This window comes from Cryptomeria japonica, chromosome 7 (assembly GCF_030272615.1).
Source record: "Cryptomeria japonica chromosome 7, Sugi_1.0, whole genome shotgun sequence".
NCBI lineage: Eukaryota > Viridiplantae > Streptophyta > Pinopsida > Cupressales > Cupressaceae > Cryptomeria > Cryptomeria japonica.
Genome location: NC_081411.1, coordinates 855,014,796 through 855,034,850, shown reverse-complemented (window position 1 = coordinate 855,034,850; position 20,055 = coordinate 855,014,796). Strand labels below are relative to the sequence as shown.

The 20,055-nt window shown below is 39.8% G+C and overlaps 1 protein-coding gene across 2 annotated transcripts in view; it reads left to right on the top strand.

The window, feature by feature from the left end:
• LOC131028940 (fatty acid amide hydrolase) overlaps positions 1 to 20,055 on the top strand; it is a 176,558-nt gene that overhangs the window by 91,242 nt on the left and 65,261 nt on the right. For both annotated transcript variants that reach the window (XM_057959317.2, XM_057959318.2), the window contains exons 4-8: positions 1,703 to 1,890; positions 2,206 to 2,335; positions 3,885 to 3,962; positions 4,065 to 4,212; positions 4,461 to 4,573. In XM_057959317.2, coding sequence (XP_057815300.2) covers positions 1,703 to 1,890; positions 2,206 to 2,335; positions 3,885 to 3,962; positions 4,065 to 4,212; positions 4,461 to 4,573 — 657 coding nt within the window. The remainder of the gene's footprint in view (positions 1 to 1,702; positions 1,891 to 2,205; positions 2,336 to 3,884; positions 3,963 to 4,064; positions 4,213 to 4,460; positions 4,574 to 20,055) is intronic.

The following is a 20,055-nucleotide window of genomic DNA, read 5'->3' as shown; positions in this document are numbered from 1 at the left end:
TAAGATTTGGGCAAACTTTTTAGTGTGATGACGACCATGCACTCTTCCTCCATTGTGCGACCAATCGCCTCAAGTTGGTCATGGTTGTCCTTGATCTTGGTCAAGTGATCCTGCAGAGGTGTCCTCTCATCCATCATAATCGAAAAAGCATATTCTTCAGAAAGAATGCTTTGCTCTTGTCAGAGGCTTCATGTAGACTCTTCAAATGATCCCATATCTCCTTCGCTGTTTTGTCGGACGCTACTCGAGGTAGCTGCTCATCGGTGACAGAGTTTGATGAGCATGACTGCTTCCCGGTTGCACTCATCCCATTTGTCTTGATCTTATCCGACAGTGGTTGAACGTTGAGACGTTCCTATAACAACTGCATCAAGACATCGATACTCTAAAATCTTCAGCATACGCTGCTTCCAGGTGTTGTAGTTGCCGTCGTTGAACTTCTAGTTGCTTTCAAGCATAATGTTTGTCAGAGATGCCATCACGTCTCCTGAGGTCGAATTGGTGAAGGCACAAACTTCAATGCACGAAAACCAGCAGATGAAAACAGAGTGTGTTTATCAAAAAAATTTGCAAGTCGTATATTTAAGGGAGAAATTGAAACCCTAGCATGGTTTTCGAGGCAGAAAGTTTTGAGGGAACCAAAAAAATCTGACGACAACCCAGTTTAGATCTCGAAAAAGCCACAAAGATTTTGCAAATAATTTTTTTTTCTGACTTGAAACGTAGGAAATAATCTCAGAAGCCTAGCACAGTTTTTGAGGTAAAATTTTCAACTGACCCAAAAAAATCCGACGAAGACCCAAAAATCCTTGCTAAATACCCAAAAAGAATCTGCAGTCAGAATAATTTTTTTTGAAAATGAAGGGTCAAATCTGCAGGCCCCAAAAAAATGAGGCACGAAAAATGATGCACCCAAAAAAATCCAACAACCCAGTTGAGCTCTCGAAAAACCCACCAAGAATTTGTGATTGGAAATTTTTTTCGAGTTGAAACAGAGGGATAAAACCCTAGCCAATTTTTCAGAAACCCTAGGCCACCATTAAAGCCAGAAAAATTGCAAAATGTCGTCGGGTGGGTAAAATGATAGACAAGGCAAGAAAATCGCGGGATAAATCTCAATTTTTGAAAAAATTGTGTGAGATGAGGGAAGAAAAACACGACCCTGCTGAAAAAATGGCCCAACAAACTCGCGAATTAAGAAAAACTCTTGACGAAAACAGATGTGGGTAGGAAAAATTTTCCAAGGCAGACCCACGATGCTGGAAAAATATTCAAAATTTTTTTGGATGCAATCTGCACTAAAATTTTTAGAATTATAGAATTGCCCTAAAATTTTAATCTTGTTTTCATTTCATGTGAAAAGCAGAGATGATTCAATGCTAAAAACTTCGTTCATATTAACTGGGGAAGGATTATATTATATAGAAGTTACAAAATACTGTAGCTATTAATTAACTACCTACTTCTAACTACTTGTTACTGTAGACATTGAAGATGTGTAACAGCTAGTTACATTATTGACCATTAACAATAATAATATTAAATATTATTCTAACACTTTGTCTGTCTCACTAGCTGCCGATGGATTCATATTTGTCTTCTAGATAAAACAGTGTGTGTTGTAGAATATGATAGGATGTGTTTGAAGTTACTGTCAAATTGAGGATTGAATGGAAGAATCTAATTGAATCGTTCATTGTAGAATTTGACGAGCAAGATGTAATATATATGCATCCTGATTCAACTGCACAAGAAAAAGCTACACAAGTTCTCAATTGTCTTATGGATTGTACATCAAGAAAGAAAACAGAAAATGAACCATTTTTCAGACGTTGGACTATTCGAGATTTTTCAAGAGCTTATGTATCTGGAGAAGTCACCCCAACAGAGGTATTTTGTAAAAAAATATTTATAGCACTCTTGTAAGAATCAATAATAGACACAGGAATTTTACTTGTTTCACTTATTATAGAATAAGATAGTGAAATTTTGCGATATCATAAGTTCAAGCATCTCTGTTAGCCTTGGGGACTTAAAATTGTTTGATGAATTTCACAGTATTATCTTTAATATTCTTAAAACATGTTTAGAAAAACTATTTATCTATTGAACTAATTAGCATGACATTTGGCTTTAAGGAGTAACCTGGTTTTCTCTTCCTAACTGTTCACGTGTTTCTTTCTTAACTTTGCTATTGTTTTTTAGGTTGCAGAACGATTTTTATCTGCTGTTGAACAATCCATAAAACATTCTCCACAGATGTTTATTTTCATAAGTTACAATTCTGTGGACATTCTCAAACAAGCTGCAGAGTCAACATCACGATATAAAAGAGGTAAGCACTTGACTAGATTTATGTGTCACAATTATACAGAACATTGCAGCTATCTGTGTAAGATAACTAATGGTGTACTAAATTGATATCGTGGCTTGAATTTAGGCTTTCTCGAGTATCGAGTTATTACTTCAATTTTTCCTTTTTCTGATGTTTTTTTTTAACTTTGTTGTTATGGGAGATGAATGTAGCATGTTGTCAAAAAAGGAAATTGTGTCCAAGGTTCCTTGGAAAACTGAATAACATATATTGTCATTTCTTATACACATATTCTAACTACATGGCACTTTCAAGCCGTGTTACAATCTCAATTATTGGTGAAATTTCAAAGTTTGGGTTTCTCAAGTTTTGGAATGTTCCTTGCATTAGTAGGGAAGTTTTATAACTGATGTAAACTTTCCATAAAAGATGATACTCTTACAGTTTGTCACTTATCTTGATTACTTTATTATGATATATGGATGCTTGGTAAACATTTCTACCCAGTCTCCCAATACTACTGACAGCTAGCTACTGCAGCTGAGATTGAGGTTGTACAGTAAGGAAGCTTTTGTTGTCTGAGCAGATTGTGATTTGGGTTTCATACGACAAAGTGGAGGAGTCATGTGCAAGGCATTGCCATGTCCATGTGTGTTGAAAACTGTTACCAGCACAATATTGAGTTGGCCAGTAGAACAATCATTCATCTTATGTTTGAGCTGATGACAAAGCTCGCCTCTAGTGCATTTTTTATTTGAAGTTTCCAAAAGTATGAGATGCATTGTTGATGCTTTCATAATCCGACAGCTTTTGCATGATCATGCATTTATCCTAATCCTATGATCACGTACCCTTGGGCTGAGATTAGGGTTGCTTCCAGGGGTATTTCTCCGATACAAATTTATTAGATGAATTATTGATGCTGTCATAAAATCTCATAGGTTTTGTATGTCCTGCATTTGTTCTCATCATAAAATCGTTTAGTTACTCGCACATTGTAGTTTCAAGGGTAGGAAACCCGGTCTTGGACACATGATTCAAATGATGCGTCAATTGTAGACCTTCAGAATTTTTTTCTGAAGGGATGAGGGTAGATACTGTAATACTCTGTTATTTCTTTTTCAGGTCCACCTTTCTTTTACTGATGGCAATAAACTCTCTTTACTCAGAGCCACACATTAACATAGTAGAGAAAGTGAAGAGATTTGATCTAATTCTTTCTTCATTTAGCTGTATGATTAGGAATCCCTTCAAAACAAATTGTAAGGTGGTATAGAGAGATATTTCTTATACAGCTTGTTAATTGTTTTCATTCGAAGACCATCTTTATTTCAATATTTCCCACATGTTATTTCCGACTACTGTACTGGACTTGGTAAGTATTGTTTTTCTTTCTTATTTAGCTACTGTCATAGTGCCAAATTTATTGCAAAACTTGAGAACAAATATAGCAATTACAAGTCAAAGTGTTTGTTGAGAGGATATTCTCCATATTGTTGATTGTGAATTGAAATTGCAAGCTACAATTTGAGAAAATTTGAAGGCATTTTTTTCCCAAGTCTTATTGCAGGCGAGCCACTGTCAGTTCTTGATGGAGTACCAATTGCAGTGAAAGATGAGATTGACTGTTTGCCATATCCTACGACAGGTATCATTTTTTCCATCCTAACATATATAGTTTAGCACACCAAACTAGTCTTTGATGCAACTCCATCAGACAAGCAACTAATGAATATTGTAATACCTGAAGGAGGCACAAAGTGGTTGCATAAGGTACGAAAAGTAACAGGTGATTCTACTTGTATCAAGCAATTACGTGCCTGTGGGGCAGTTCTTGTTGGGAAGACAAACATGCACGAGCTCGGAGTAGGAACCACTGGCATCAATCCTCATTATGGGTACTCTTTTCTCACTAACTAGTATTAGAATAGCTTTTGACTTTATTTTATATTTTCATTTATTAATGAAATAGAATTTTTTGCTGTCACTAGTTAATCAACTATATTTTATTCTTTCAATACGATGCAGTTTTTGTTGACCATATGGCAACATTACACTCTGTATATATTAAGGATTCTAGTGATATATAGAATGTATAGCCATGAAGAAAAGCTATAATAAGTTTTTAATTTCCATTGACCTGCAGAGCAACAAGGAATCCATATGACACTGAAAGGATTTCTGGGGGTTCTTCTAGTGGTTCTGCTGCAGCAGTCTCTGCTGGTTTATGCCCTGCTACACTTGGTGTTGATGGGGGAGGTTAGTAGTGTTTTCGTAGATATTAAAAAAATCAGTGAGGTGCTGTGGTTTGTGGAATTCAGTTCAGGATTTTAATTTTTCACAATTCAATGGAAAAGGTACAGGTGCTAATTTTCTGTCTTGGTTGAGACAGTCAAAACATATTTTGTAGAACACAGGGTAAAAGAATATTGTCATAAAATAACTGTTAATTAATGGATATAAAGAACCCGAAAATCAGTACACAGTCAATCATAGTTTCAAGACTATGTTATTGAGTTCCTCTAAACTTCCCTCCCTGCCTTCCCCACCCCCATTGGTACCCATATGGGTATGGTTTGGGCCCAGGTCTTGGGGTGGTTCCTCACTGGGTTCACCCAAGTTCCCTCCCAAGACTCTCATAAGGGGCATTGCCCATCAACCCTGTTAGGAGCATTGCCCCCAAACCTCCACGATGGTACTAACCCTCAACCCTATTGGGGGCTTTGTCCCCAAATCCCCATGAGAGATGCTGCACCATTAGGGTCTCCACTCCTAAACCCCCTCTAGCTATTAGGATTTCTAGTCATGTAAGAGACTTGATTACAATGGGGTGGTGACAAGGAATTGGAAGGTAACTCTTGAGTGTGTTGACATAGATGTTATTGTTGCACAACTTGCTAGAAAGCATCTTTAGATGAGGCAGCTTGTACAATACATGGCTAGTGGAAGTGGCATTGTAACTCAGTGTGGTTGAAGTGAAATTAAACCAAATGTTGAATTTGATGCCTTTATAGTCAGTTTTCTTCTATCGTTATGGTGAAGTCTTTATAAATGTGGTAGCTTCTAAATGTGACATGGCTAGTGAGAGTGGCACTCCAATCGATTGTGGTTCAAATGAAATCAAACCAAATGTTGACCTTGAAGGTTTTAATGAAGAAGAATATGAAGACTACTAAATATTGAGTGTAATTATATATTTTCATCGTGTAATGACATTTTTAGACTCAATTATTTTTTGTATTGCAAATTATAAATATGAGGTATTTCAATATTCTATTTATTGGCAATTACGAGTATCATTATTCTTATAATATATAATTTTGAGCACATATATGTTCTTTTACCTGTGCCAAAGGAATTTTTTTTGTTGTATTGTCATACCAGATTTCGGTACCCATACTTGTTGATGATTTATAGCTTCAGTTGGAGTAATCTCATCAAATCATATGTATAAGTAATGCTGATTATACCATCAGCATGATTAATGATTTGTTAATATGTATATATACATGTTAATATTTAATAATAATAAGTGCTCTTATTATCATTATATTTATGAATATTTATATATACATAATTTATGATTGGAATATTAAATCATTAATCATGCTGTTGATAAATCAATGAGATTAAATTCATGTTGAATCAATAAAGTAATATCAATTATATTAATCTAGTGATTAAATTGAATTTATAATCAGGTTTATACCAAATTGAATATTGTTGCCGGGAATAATCATTATGTTATGTTGTCATATTATGTTTATGTTGTCGTCGGTAATACTGAGTTACGACAATCAGTTAGTTAGTTGTCCCGAAGGGCAGTTGGACGCGACAGTTGGTCTCACCCCTTCGGGTATTATATATTCCATACCGTTCCTTCTTAGTATCATCATGATAGTCGTATCTAGGTTTAAGGTTATAAGCACTTGATGTACATGGACTATTGAATTAATACAGAAACTGGTTCTTTAATATATTTCAATTATGTTCTGTGCATTTACTTTCTGCGTTTAATCGTTTACCCGTATGTGGCAAACAAATATGAGCACCGAATTATTTATCATTTGATAAATGATCATAAGTATCGATTATATTGATCAAATGGAATGATCAATATAAAACGATCATCCACATTAAACAGTTCGATATTATTAATCGTTGTTTGAATCGACTATGGTTGATCTTCATATCAAAATGATTGTGAATCATTACCTGCTGTTAATAATAACCAACAATTATGTGAATCGTTACCCGTTCTTAATAATAACAAACGATTATGTGAATCGTGATCTTGCAAACAAACGGTTATGTGAATCGGTATTTAGAGAGGCATCTCGATTCATTGACATGTCTCCACGTACGTAGAGGCATGTCTATTCATCGACATGCCCAAACCGTTTTATATATATCATGATAGATTTCGACTCTAAAGGCAAGTACATAAATTGAAAGTACAAGCCAATAAGACATCGATCTCCTTCATTTGCAGTCCAGCAAATACTTTGTGAATTAAGTTGTGATCTCCTCATATATGCAGTAACCTGCACATAGAGTTCATAGTCATATAGCTTAGTTGTGAACTAAGTAATAAAAATAAATTTGAAACTACTCACATATCAAATATGATCCAGTTCGCCACAATACTCGCATCGGAATTGGTTGTTGCCAGGAATAATCATTATGTTATGTTGTCGTCGGTAATAATGAGTTACGACAGTTAGTTAGTTAGTCGTCCCGAAGGGCAGTTGGGCGCAACAGTTGGTCGCACCCCTTCGGGTATTATATATTGCATACCATTCCTTCGTAGTGGTATCTTGATAGTGGTATTTGGGGTTTAATATTATAAGCACTTGATGTACATGCACTGTTGAATTAATACAAAGACTGGTTATTTAATATATTTCCATTATGTTATGTGCATTTACTTTCTGCATTTAATCGTTTACCCGTATGTGGCAAACATTTGGCACCGTTGCCTAGACATACTCGGGAAAGGAAGGAGTGGATGGCGTACAGACACGATGGGCCTACCTATCGGTGAGATTAACCCATAGGCCGACGACGTGCAAACGAAACAATTGTCGTGTGCCGCAGAGCGTGATGGCAAGAGGCGAAGGGGAAATTGAACCCTGTAATAATCCCGGCACACTGTTGATATAAATCATGGCCGAAAGGCAAAATATTAAAAAAACAATTTTTTTTTGTGTACATGGCGTGTGCTTGCTATGTACGTAAGTGATTTATGCCAAATATATTAAATAAGAACAAAAATAAAAAGATACAAAGTGATGAATGGGAAGTGGCACAAAGAGCATTGAATCTCCGACAGCAAATAGAACGAAGGCGTAGGCTAAGGCAGCTTGCTGAGGGATGACCGGCCGAGGGGTTGCTCGAAGGGAACCCAGGAGGTGTCACGGAGGTAGAGATAGACGAAGAGAATTACACTCTCTACACTGTCGTTGGGTTGCCCGAAGGGAACCTAGGAGTCATGGAGGGTGCCGAAGGAGAACTCTACAGTTCGCCAGAATACCACCATAGGGTAAGAAGTCACGAAGAGTTGGTGGAACAAACAAGACGAAGTCTAAACCTGATCGATGCTACCAGAGACCTACTAAAGAACTTGTCCATTTTGGAGGACAACCGGAGGGAGAGGACCGAAGGTGACGTTTCGGCCGACGGTGCTGAGGGAGCACAAGGGTACCGTACGGGAGGCAATTTGTTCGGTTCGGGGTCAACAACCCTTCGGAGGACCCACAAGTGGAGGGTTAGGTGTAGAAGGTGGAGGCGGACGATTACCAGGTACAACTACACAAGGCACCAGAGGAGCGAGACCCAACGGTGGGATGGCAAGTAAGCAGAAGTTGCCGAAGTTCAACGCCGATGGGAAGGAAGATCCCATCTGCCATTGCCGCACTTGCGAAACCATATGGTCAGCGAACGGTGTTATCGACCAGGACGAATGGGTAACACAATTTCCAGCAACCTTAAGGGGAGTGGCCATCGACTGGTACTCAGATATGGATAAGGCCAAAGTCGGCACATGGCCCGATCTGAAGGAGTTCGGGATAGAATTCCGCCTCCTCAGAGACGACAATGAAATAGTCGCCGAAATCTATGGCACAAAGCAGAACAAGAATGAGACGGTTCGAGCCTATAGTCGGCGGCTCAAGGAACTGTTCCACCAGCGGATGGGTTGAAAAAGAGATGGTTCGTGGTGGGGTTGAAACACTCCATTGGAAAGAAGATGAAAATTGTTCCACCAACCTCGTATGAAGATGCATATAACAGAGCAATGGATCTCGAGAGCGACACCAAGACATCCAAGAAAAAAAAGAAAAAGGATAGCTCGTCCGAGGATGATGACTCTTTCGAGGGAAGCAGCAGTGATAGCGAGTCCGACAAAAAGGTGCAAGCCTTGCAGAAGGACATGCTGAGGATAATGAAAGAGTTGAAGGTTATGAAGGGATGTCCGAGCAAGACCGACAAAGGGGAGCTTTGGTGCACAGAATGTAAGATAGACTGCCACACAAAAGGCTCCTGCCAAAAGAAGGCCTATTGTGATATACGCCAGTTGATGGGGCATCCCACCAGGGAATGCCCCTACAACATGAAAACACGAAACCAACAAGTATTGCTTACGTAGGAACAACCAACTACATCGGGTGATACCGGCAGCTCCCAGGCGAACAACAATGCAACATCAGGAGGCTACCGAGATAACTAGTGGGGAGGATGAAACATCAATAACAATACAAGGAGCCGGATCCACTATGACTCCAAAGGCTGATCGATGGTACAATGCAGAGTGTGCAACGAGTGGGGAACTTCGGTCGAGACTGCCCGAAGGGAGAGGCCACACAATATTTGTGCAAATGGTGCGGACTGGAAGATCACGAAGACGCCACCTGCCCAAAGTCCGACGTCAACTTGCTCAATGTCGAGGAAACCAAAGAAGAGGAAGTGCTGGCCGTAACCCGAACCCAAGCCACACACGCAATGTGCCCAGATCCGGAGATGGAGAAGCAAAGGGTACGGGAAGCACGGGAAGAAATTGAGAAAGAGATACGAGAAAGGGTGAAGGCGAAAAGTACGGCGAGTACTTCCAGCCGATCGGAGGCGGAGGAGGCTATACTAAATCAAATTTTAAAACTGGAGGTGAATGTGAAGGTACACGACCTCCTCCGGACGATGCGTCAATCATGAACAACGTTGCTTAATAATCTCTCCCAACCACGCACCAATACCAACCACCGCACAGATGTTCTTGGGGTGTCTGCAATAGACCCCATGTTGCTTGCAGTTAACACTGGAAGGAACCTGACCATTGTGGAGATGGGTATCCTTGGCACCATTCTAACCGATACCATCGTCGATGGTGGATCAGGAGTGAATGTTCTTCCAGAAGAAACCTGGCGGAAGCCGGGGAAGCCCACGCTGTGGCCATCTACATTCAATCTGTTGGGAGTGGATCAACATGGAATCAAACCCATCGGGACACTAATGGGCCAACAAGTTACCATTGGGATGCAACCCTTCATACTGGACTTCGTGGTAATCCCAGTAAAGAAAAAAGGGTATGATGCGATCTTAGGGAGAGGTTGGCTGCTGGCAGCCAAGGCCACCCACAACTGGAAGAAGAACACTTTGTCTATGGAGAATGGAGGAAGGAAGTTTATCATAGACCTCGGGACACTGTTGGTTAGTGAGGAACTGGCATCTCCTTCGGAATCAGAGGGTGAAGGAGAAGGCAACCTGAGGAACCAAGGACAGGGTTGCAGGGAGCCCAACGACGAAGGGATTCTCAAACTAGGAGAGTGCTCCTAGGATGAGACGGGGTCAGTGAACGGGCTCTTCCACTTGCAGATGGAGGATTACGAAATTTTCCAGACCTACAGGCTTGAAGTAGAGGAACCAGAGCAAGTAACAGAGGAGGTGTACCTGCCAGAATACAAAGAATATTGGAAGGGAGACGGCCCAAACCTCGGTGATGTAGATAATCCCAAGATCATTCGTGTCGACCACGAATGGAACCCTGTTTGGAAGGCCGTAGCCTTCAAAATCTTTATTATTCTTCTTCTTATGTACGAGGAGATTGTGGTCCCTATAGAATTTGTGGTTCCAGGTCTTCAGATGGCCATTGAAAATAGACTTGACACCAACGGGTCCAAATTGAAACCCTACCACGAGAAGCATGGAGGGGACTTGAGAGGCCGGAAGGACACCTGAGAGTCCGAAGGGGAATCCGATAGCATGGAAGGGGACCTCAGAGTCCGAGCAGGCGACTCGAAAGGCACGGGACCTAAGCGGGAGACTCTTGGGCAAGGCAAACCGAGAAAGGGCGATCCCAGAGACACGGAACCCTAGCCGAATCTGGATGCTTAAAAAAAAAAAATCTGTACGATTCGTACGACATCCAAAAAAAGAAAAAGGGAAAAAAAAGAAAACCACGGTGGAATCACCGTACGGTGGGACCACTGTGCGGTGGCAACACCGATATTGGGGGGCCATCGGCGGTGGAACCACCGTGCGGTGGCAACATCGAAGGTGGAGCAACCACCGTGCGGTGGAGATACCGTAGATTGGACCACCGAGAGTGGAACCACCGTGCGGTGGCAACACTGACAGTGGAACCACCGTGCGGTGGAAACCACCGCCCACGCGAGAAATAAAACATGCAGCGGCCCCAAACGCAGAGACACAAAAACACGCACTCCGCCCAACAACGCAGCGCACAAGCACAGGGAAGGCATACGCAGCCATACATAGCCATCCAGTAGGTAGTTAAGCGTTTTTTCGTGCAGAAGGAGGCCCGTACGATGTGTATGGTAGACGGTTGGTCGTGTATTCCGTATGAGGTGATCCATACGGTGGAGGGGTGTTGATCGCACGGGAAGGTGGCTGTACAATTGGAGGTGTCAGTGTTGTTGTTGATTATACGGGGAGGTTGTATGTGTTAGGCCCAATATGGAAAGCTAATGTACTGAGAAGGGAGGGGTGAATCAGTACTTCAAAACTTTTCTTGAATAATAACTTTATTGTTATGCATAAACAGAATAGTGCAGTAACATAAAATAAAGTTAAAAGAAATAGATAACAATCATACATGATTCACTCCATAACACATATATTTTGGTTCCGCAGAAACTCTTAGAGAGAAAAACTGGGGTGGGGATGGCACCCACAACTTCACTACTGCAATAATAAAGATGCTCGGTTAGAGCTACATGTTTAGCTATTTCTGATAGCTTACCCTGTTAGGAGTAACAAGATCTGTTAGATCTACCTTGCAAAAGGATTTTACAACACTTAATCTAAATGTTGCACCTGGTTAGAGGCTTTACAATTTATAGACTTGGTTAGAGTCTTTTACGCTGTTAAAGGTTTCTCTATAACTCAAAATATTATAATTAAATTATTACAAATATCTGCAACTTTACATCTGAAATGTTATAGCAGATTCTATGTGCTCAGAATAAGCTACCTTGTTTATAGCATACCTCGGTAACCCATATAGTAACTCGGTAAACCCTTCTGTTTACTCTGTTCTTCGACTGTTCTCTGAAAACCTTCTTGGTGACCTCTGTGTCTCTGTAACAGTCTTCATACACTCATGCACACACCTTTTAACTCTTAACTCATTCTATGTAAATAGATCTCTTAAGACGGTGATCCAATTCATTGCTCCGATCTTACAAACACGATTCCTCGAATGAATAACTATACAAAATATTTCATTGGTTAGATTGATCTCAAAATCATACACAATCTTCTAGTGCAATTTCCAATGTGGTAACGGTTAGATGTGCCTTGATCTTGTAACACGTTTTCATATGCATGTCCAGGTTCAATGAATCTGGTAACACGTTTCACTCGGTATATATCAACTCGGTGTATCATCTTTGTTGCTCGATAGATATAAAAAGATACTCGGTAGACAGCTTGGTGTGTACTGCGTTTTGTGACTGCTTTCTTTTGTAACCGACTACACTGTGCATACCGACTTCTCTGTGTATACTGACTTCATAATTCGGTAGTGTTAACCGACTAGAGTGTATAGTATGACTTTGAATATAAAAACCTAATGGCAACTTGATAAATAGTAACAATCTCCCCTTTTGACATTAGTTGTGATGTTTGACAAAAACTACTTTCAAAGTCATAACTCAAAAATCTATATACTTTGCAAAATGACTATACTTGACAGTATATACAATAGTCAATGAAATAGTATATTCAGATATAGTCCCCTTATCATTATACTGTACATAACTTTGATTTTGCATGCTTGGTGATCAATGTTCTATGTGCTCTGCTTACTGTCCTTGGATACTCTGCATACTCTGCTCGGTATACTCCCCTTGTATACAATACTCCGAATACTATATTATTCTCAATGTTGTATCAAAACTGTATCACTCCCCAAATATATTATGTGACTCCCTCAAGACTATCATATTACTCCCCCTTTTTGACAAACATCAGAAACTTTAATTTCCATGCGGGGGCGGTAACTGGACAAAAATGGATTTGTACTTGGTCTGTGCTTCGGTGAGAGCGACAGAGTGGGCATTCTTTACACTTTCCATTAAAGAATTGTGTGCTTGAATATCAGCCAATAGTGATATTAAGCCATCAAGAGTGCTTCCCTCTTGTGTAGTAGATAAGCGTGTGGCTCGGTTAATCTGTTCTTGGACGGATGAAAGATGAGGAAGGAATAATGTTTGGAGTGTCATTATATCTATCCTGATCTTGTGTTCTTCATTTCTTTGTTCCAATTGTTGAGCCATGAGTTGTTGAAGCTTGGTATAAAAATTCTAAACTGAATTTGGCTCTGTGGTCAACTCATTTGAGAGATCGGTGATCTCGTTCTCAATTGCCTCTGTTTTATTCTTAATGTCTTTAATGAATAAAGAAAATGTGCAAAGTTTCTAAAATAAATAAAGAATGTGCTTGAGTTGAGGGGACAACTCAGTAATGAATTTGACAAGTTTGACTTTGCCAATAGCTAGAGCTTTCTGTACCTCTTCTATCATTTTTGCAGTAAGCTCCTTGTCTTTTAGCTTGCTCAAATGCTTAGATGCATCAACTCCGGATGTTTGTATTTGATTAAGGAGTTCATCCAGTTGAATGTGGATGGCTGCATAGGTTGACACTGTAGCTGTAGGTAGCATATCTGATAGCAGTGTCTTCACCTTCTGAAGTAATTTATTCTTCTTTTGTATGGCCATCTGTTTTTCCTGTTCGGCCTTTGCTTTGCATAGTTCACCAAAATCAATGAGTGCTTGCCCCTTTAATTTTGATATATCCACATTGGGCAACACTATCGGTTTAGATAAATCAACTTTGAAACTATGCTTTTTCACCTTCTTTTCTTTACCTTTCATCGAAGGAACTAAGACAAGGGCTTGTGAGGCTTGTTGATCCTCGATAGGTTGCTCGGTAGAGGCAACACTTTGATCGGTTTCCTTAGCCTCTGTAGAGTCCTTTGGTGTCTCGGTACTTTTTGTCTCCGTTGCAACAGTTTCAGTGCTGGAAGGTGCTTGAGAGGGCTGTTCCCCGGTTGCTTGAGAAGTACCTTCTCCTGTTGTAGACTTGTGACCTTCGGTGCCTTGTGTTGTATCTTGAGGAGCTTCGGTAGAGACATGTTGATTGATCGGTGGATAAGGCTGAACTTGTTCTAAAACAGATTCACTAGATACAAGTTTTGCATATGTAGTGCCTTCTATCATTTCCTGTTCCGGTTTCTCTGTATCCATGACATCTTCATCTATTTGAATAGTGTCAGCCGGGTCTTATTCGGTAGCATCAAGACCTTGCTCGGTGACATCAGGATCGTGCTTGGTGACATCAACAATTTCAATTGTAGATTGTTCACCGGCATCCTTGATTCTGAAGATTTCTTGCCATTTTGCTTTTGTCTCATTTTCTACGTCAATATATAGCCCATTCATCAGTTTTAAGGCTCTCTGTTTGACAAGAAATTTTGAATTGTAGGTTGTTAGATGTTCCTTTATTTCGGCTACTGACATGTCAGGAAATAGATGGACTAGACTTCTTTCTCTGAGTCCATTGCATACTTCCACCTATTATCCATATGCAAGTAAAGATCATTTGGAAGTGACTTTACTAGTTCCAATGGAGCTAACCGGAACTTTAGAAGTGTGCAGATGACAGCTTCTTCAATTTGTCTCTTCTCATCATTATTTCTAGTTTCATACTTGACATATCTAAATGAACCAAATCCGCCATACTCTTTCGGATTGGCACAGAAGTTTCAAGAAGGTATATTTTCCTTCTTGCTCTTGACAATCTGGAATTTGTTTGCATCTTCAGATTCTGTATCACTAGACTCTTTTGGCAAAATGAGTCTCCGAGTACATTTCTTGTAGGTCTTTGTTACCTTGGGAACAGTAACACTCTTTTGTTTCTTACTCGGTGATGCTGCAGATGCTCTTGTGTTAGGTCTCTTTGTTGGAGGAGTCGGTAGAGCCTTTGAAGTGTCCTGTTTCTTTCTTTTTAACACTTTACCCTTAGGCAATTCGGTGCTTAGTGTTATAGCTGCCTCTTGAGCTTCTGATTCCTCTTTGGTTATGGCAAGAGTGCCTTTTACAGATGTAGAGGAAGAGTCTTCTCCGAATTTCTCAGATAATGCCTTAATCATCTTTGTAGCCTTTCTTGTAGCTTTGGGTACTACAATGCTCATTTTTACCTTTTCCTCAATTTCTTCATAGGTTCCATACCTCAGCTCGGTAGCATGCCTTGGTAATGTAAGAAATGCATGAATTTGCTATTGTGTGATGTCAAAGTCAATCTCATAACCCATAGGTGGCAAAGATTGAGTCCTTGGTTCCACAACATTCACATAACAGTAATCAGTGTCTACCTCAAAGCATATGTCATCTTTATATTTCTCCACTAGCTGGGGTGGAATCCGGTACCTGTTGTGCATTTTCTCTTGAAATTTACTGAAGTAATCATCCATTATATCATTGAAATTATCACCTAGCTTCTTGATGAAGTCATTAATCTGATGGGTGATTAGTCGGTGTAGCTCCCAAACTATTTTATGGACTGATGGAAAGAATTTTTCAAAGTAGAAAAACATGCATACAAGAAGTGAACCAAACTTCAGTGTATTTGACGAGTTGTTCTTCTTTGGCTTCCTTATTGTGTTCAGATTCTCAAACAGGTTCTTCAGTAACACTTCACATAAGTCAATTTTCATTCCCTTTTTCACAATTTTATTAACTATGTCAACTGCTGCATAGGGTACACTGTTTTCCCTTGTCGATTGGAAGAAATAGTAACCAATTATTCTAATGGCAAACTTAAGTTCTGGATCAGTGACATTGTTCAATTTCAGTCCTCTGTAATCAGATTCTACTCCGGTTAAACTGATCAATTCCTTCTGTGATATCATCTTTTGAGCTCGTGCATGATCATAGATAGAATAACCGGTGATCACATGAATGATTTCCTTGGTGATTTTAAACGGTTGCTCTTCTAGCCACATGAAATCATCATGAACTCTGCTCAGAACAAACTTGACCCATTGGGGTTTGAACACACGAGGATAGTGTTGGTTGAAAATTTTGTACACTTGGTGGAAATATACAAAATTGTGGTTTCAACCACAGCACACGAGTAAAAACTCTCCTAATTAAGGGAAGGCTCCTCCTATCTAACTAAAACTGAAATAAAAACAGGATGGGACAGCAGTCTTCCTTCTTTCTTCAAGAAAGACAATATCCTTTTCTCTTCACAGAAAAGGATAGCGATTGAAAATGAACAGCAGTAACTACTTTCAAGTGAAATAATAGAAAGGAAATGAAGTTTCCTGAAAGCGCAAAGACTTCCGTCACTTCCTTCGGGACGAGACAACAATATCAAGCTCAAAGACTTGACTATTGGAAGTCCTATCTACCCTTTGCTATACTAAATTTTTACAATGAATAAAAGATAACAGCTCAAAGACTGGAATAATCTATTCTTTCAACACAAAGACAAGAACTAATGCAAGCTCAAAGACTTGCTGCTATTTCTTATCAAACAGTAATTTTTCCTCAAGAATAGACGCAAGCTTAAAGACTTGCTGCTCCTTCTAGAGATTTTTTTATTTTAATTAATCTTCTCTACTTGCAGCTCAAAGACTTCAAATCAGATTGGACTAAGCTCCTTTAGAAACACTTTGCTTTGAAGAAATAAAAAGATTCAAACTCAGACATGTAGCTGAAAGACTCAAAACTTGAGTAATCCTTCTTTCTTATTCTTCAAAACCTTCAATTCACATACATAAGCTCAAAGACTTCTTGCTATAAATTTGACAGAGTTTTTGCTTGCTTTCCAAAAGATAAAGATTACAAAGGACCCTCTCTTCTATTTATAGGAGAGGAGCCTTGAGAAAAAGGTGGGAGAATCCTAACTAACTTGAGAAATTCCCTCAACCACCAAGACCTATTCAAGAACTAATTATGACTTCATTAACTAACTAAGACTTATTCTAACTACAGTCCTAATCGGACACAACTTGTAGTTGCCTTACCAGTAATTACAAAAATGCAAGTGATGCCAACTTGCAATTACAAAAAATGTTTTTTACAAGTAAACTTGTCGAAAGGGAAACTACAATTTTGAAATTACAATTTTGAAATTTTACAACCAAGTGTTAAAAACACTTGAGTTGCACATCTTGAAGACATGAACAATTCGAACTTCCGAATAACTTTTTGCAATTCATCAGGATCTGGTTCATGAGTGTTCATAGCCACCACCCTAGTCTTTACGACGACATCATGGCATCGGCATAGCGTGGAGTTGCCCTTTTCCAATGCTGAGCGGATTTCCTGCAACTCAGTTTGATACTTAATCAATATTTGAATGGAAGCGACTGAGAATTGCTCACTTCTCCATTCATCATGAATCTTGAGTTGCAGGTCTGCAAGAACTTCTTCCTCGGGCAGCAGCTCATCATTCTGATTTAAAATGTCGCAGGATGCCTTTTTGCAATGGGAGGTTACATCTTGAAAGACTGCTTCACGCAACTTTAAGGTTTCATCAATTTCTTCAATGAGTGATTTGAGAACAAGAGATTTGTTCTCCAGGAGTTCCTCATATTCAATGTACCTGACTCTGGAAGTAATCACGTCATGCCCTTGAAGAACGCCCAACTGATATTGAGGCATCTTTCGCCAAGAAACTAAATTTCCCTCAACCTTCTCCAAATTTAGCTTGAAAGCAACCAAGATCTGATTCAACTTATCTTCAATGATCTCCAATTTAACCATCATTTCAAATACCTGTCTTATGACTTGTGAACATAAGTCATGCAGTTGATCAACCCAGGTGTCTAAGGTTTGAACCTTTTGGGCCGCTCTCTCGATACCTTGGATTGGTTCACTGACTTTGGAAGAAATAGGTACTTGGCCTTCTCCACTTGAAGGTTGAGTAATACTTTGGATTCTCTACTTCTAGTTGATCTTTCTTGGTCAACACCTCATCATGTCGTTGTACCAATGTAGCCATTGTTTGTTGAGCATCGTGCTTGACAATCTCATGAGTTTGCTTACCCAGTTGAACTTTGGTAATCCGATAATCAGCTGCTTGCATTTCTTCAACTGGTTTATCTGATATTGGTTCAGCTATCTCTGCCACTCCCATCCGATTTTCATCAACGATCACCCTTGAAACTGCCTTTGCCTTCTTAACAGCTTTAGGTTTTGATTGTTTCAACTGTTGGTAGTCGAAGGGATCAGGTGAGATCACCTGCTTCTTCCTCTTTGCAGTGAAGGAACTGAGCCATGGAGGTAAAGCCATTAACTCTGATTCTGAGATAGAGGGAGAAGCAGTTTTTGTTTGAATAACAGTGGTGACCTTGGGAGAAGTGTCCGTCTGGATAGCCACCATAGTCTGCTGAGTGACGATAGGATGTGATGAAGATGTCATGAACTCATCAAAACAGGTCATAGAAGTATCAATATCAGACATAGGTACATATGAAGGATCTTCCAAAAAGATATTCAACAAATTTTCCTGAGGATGGCCTTGAGATGGTTCTGCTGCTGAAAGTGGGAGGACGTTCTGTGGAGATTTGGAAACTGAAGGGGCAGATTGAGAGCTCACATCTATCACAGGAGGAAACATGGGTACCTCAATAGGAAGTGAAGAAAGAGAATTATGTGGAGACTCTGTAGAAAGTGACTGAGGAGCATTATCAGATTGGGTTTCTTCCTCTGAAGCTTCAGGATCAATCACATGAATTTTCAACTGTGGCTTCTCTTTGCCTTGAATTGTTATTTCTTGAGGAGGAAGCACCATTGCACAGCTGACTCGCAATTTAATCCTCGTACTAGAAGAGGATGCACCTTCTTTGTTGTCTAGTTGAATTTCAGACTTCCGCCCAAGAGGCCCTGTAGAATCATCTTCTTTCCCAACCTTAATCTTAATGAGCTTGACACCATTATTCTTAAGCCAGATATTGGTATTGGCAAGAACTGACTGAAATCTATCCAAGATAGAAGTGCCTTCCTTGTGGGACCAGTGGATAGAAGAAAGCGGAGCCTCATCAACATTCTGATTGACAAACTCAGGATCAAGAACATTACCATCATCAATCATACCTTGTGGCATGTTCACAAGGTTTAGATCCACAATCTGTTCTGCAGTGAGTCGGCAGTAATCCATCTTGCGAATCTCCTTTTCGGTACGAAGATCAGCCCAGATATCTTCTATTCGGTGTACATGGATGAAGGTCTTCTTGATCTTCTCCTTCATGCCTCGGTAATCAAAATCAGCTCTAGGTTTGAATCTTTTGAGTCTAAGTTCCTGCAACTCGGTCTCCATAGCCCTGGCCTTGATTGAAGTCATTAGAGAATATTGACCAATCTTCAACGGGTTGTTGGAAGAAATACCCATGCCAACCTTGTGCTTAACTGACTGGTGTGTATGCACAACCATGATCTACCTTCCCAATTCCATGAGAATAATCTTATCTGTTGGGTACCGTGGGAGCATGTAAGGCTGCCCGCCATAGCATCCAACTCTCATGTAGGTAAAAGTTGGAAATTGGAGAAACAAACAACCATATTCTTTCACCTTTTCCCATGCTTCATGTGAGACTCTTTTGTTCTTCAGGTTCTTGTCAAATTGACACAAATAATGACCAAAGAAAGCATCCTGAACCCTTCTGAAATGAGACCTATTTGATCTTAGAGGCAACTGATCATAGTATTCCCAAACTGGTACAAGCATGCGGTCACCCTTGGTGGAAAGACCTGGGAAATGTCTAAGTGACGCAGCAATATACACGAGATATGAATTCATGTAGAAGGTGAAGGTAGTAGGGACGACTGCAAGTTGCTCACACAAAGCATCACTGATGATTTCACCCCAACAGATGTGCTGAGACTGCCTTACTAACATAATAAATTGGTACATCCAAGGTTCAAAAACATTGGAATGCTCCAATCCCATCATACGGCTAAGAAGAGTAATAGTATCACCGATCTCATTCTTGAAATCAGACCGATATAACTTTGCCCATCTGGTAAGCGCAGTGCGAGGTTCATGAATCCATTTGTTGATATGACACTTACAGTCTTTCTCCCTTTTGACAAAGTATTCAGCTACACTTTGCTTCGAGATCTCTATATAAATGGTTTCAGAAGGTATTTTGAAAACCCTCTCTATAGCTTCTGCATCCAGGCGAATGATCACTTCCCCATCATCATTTCTAATGACTC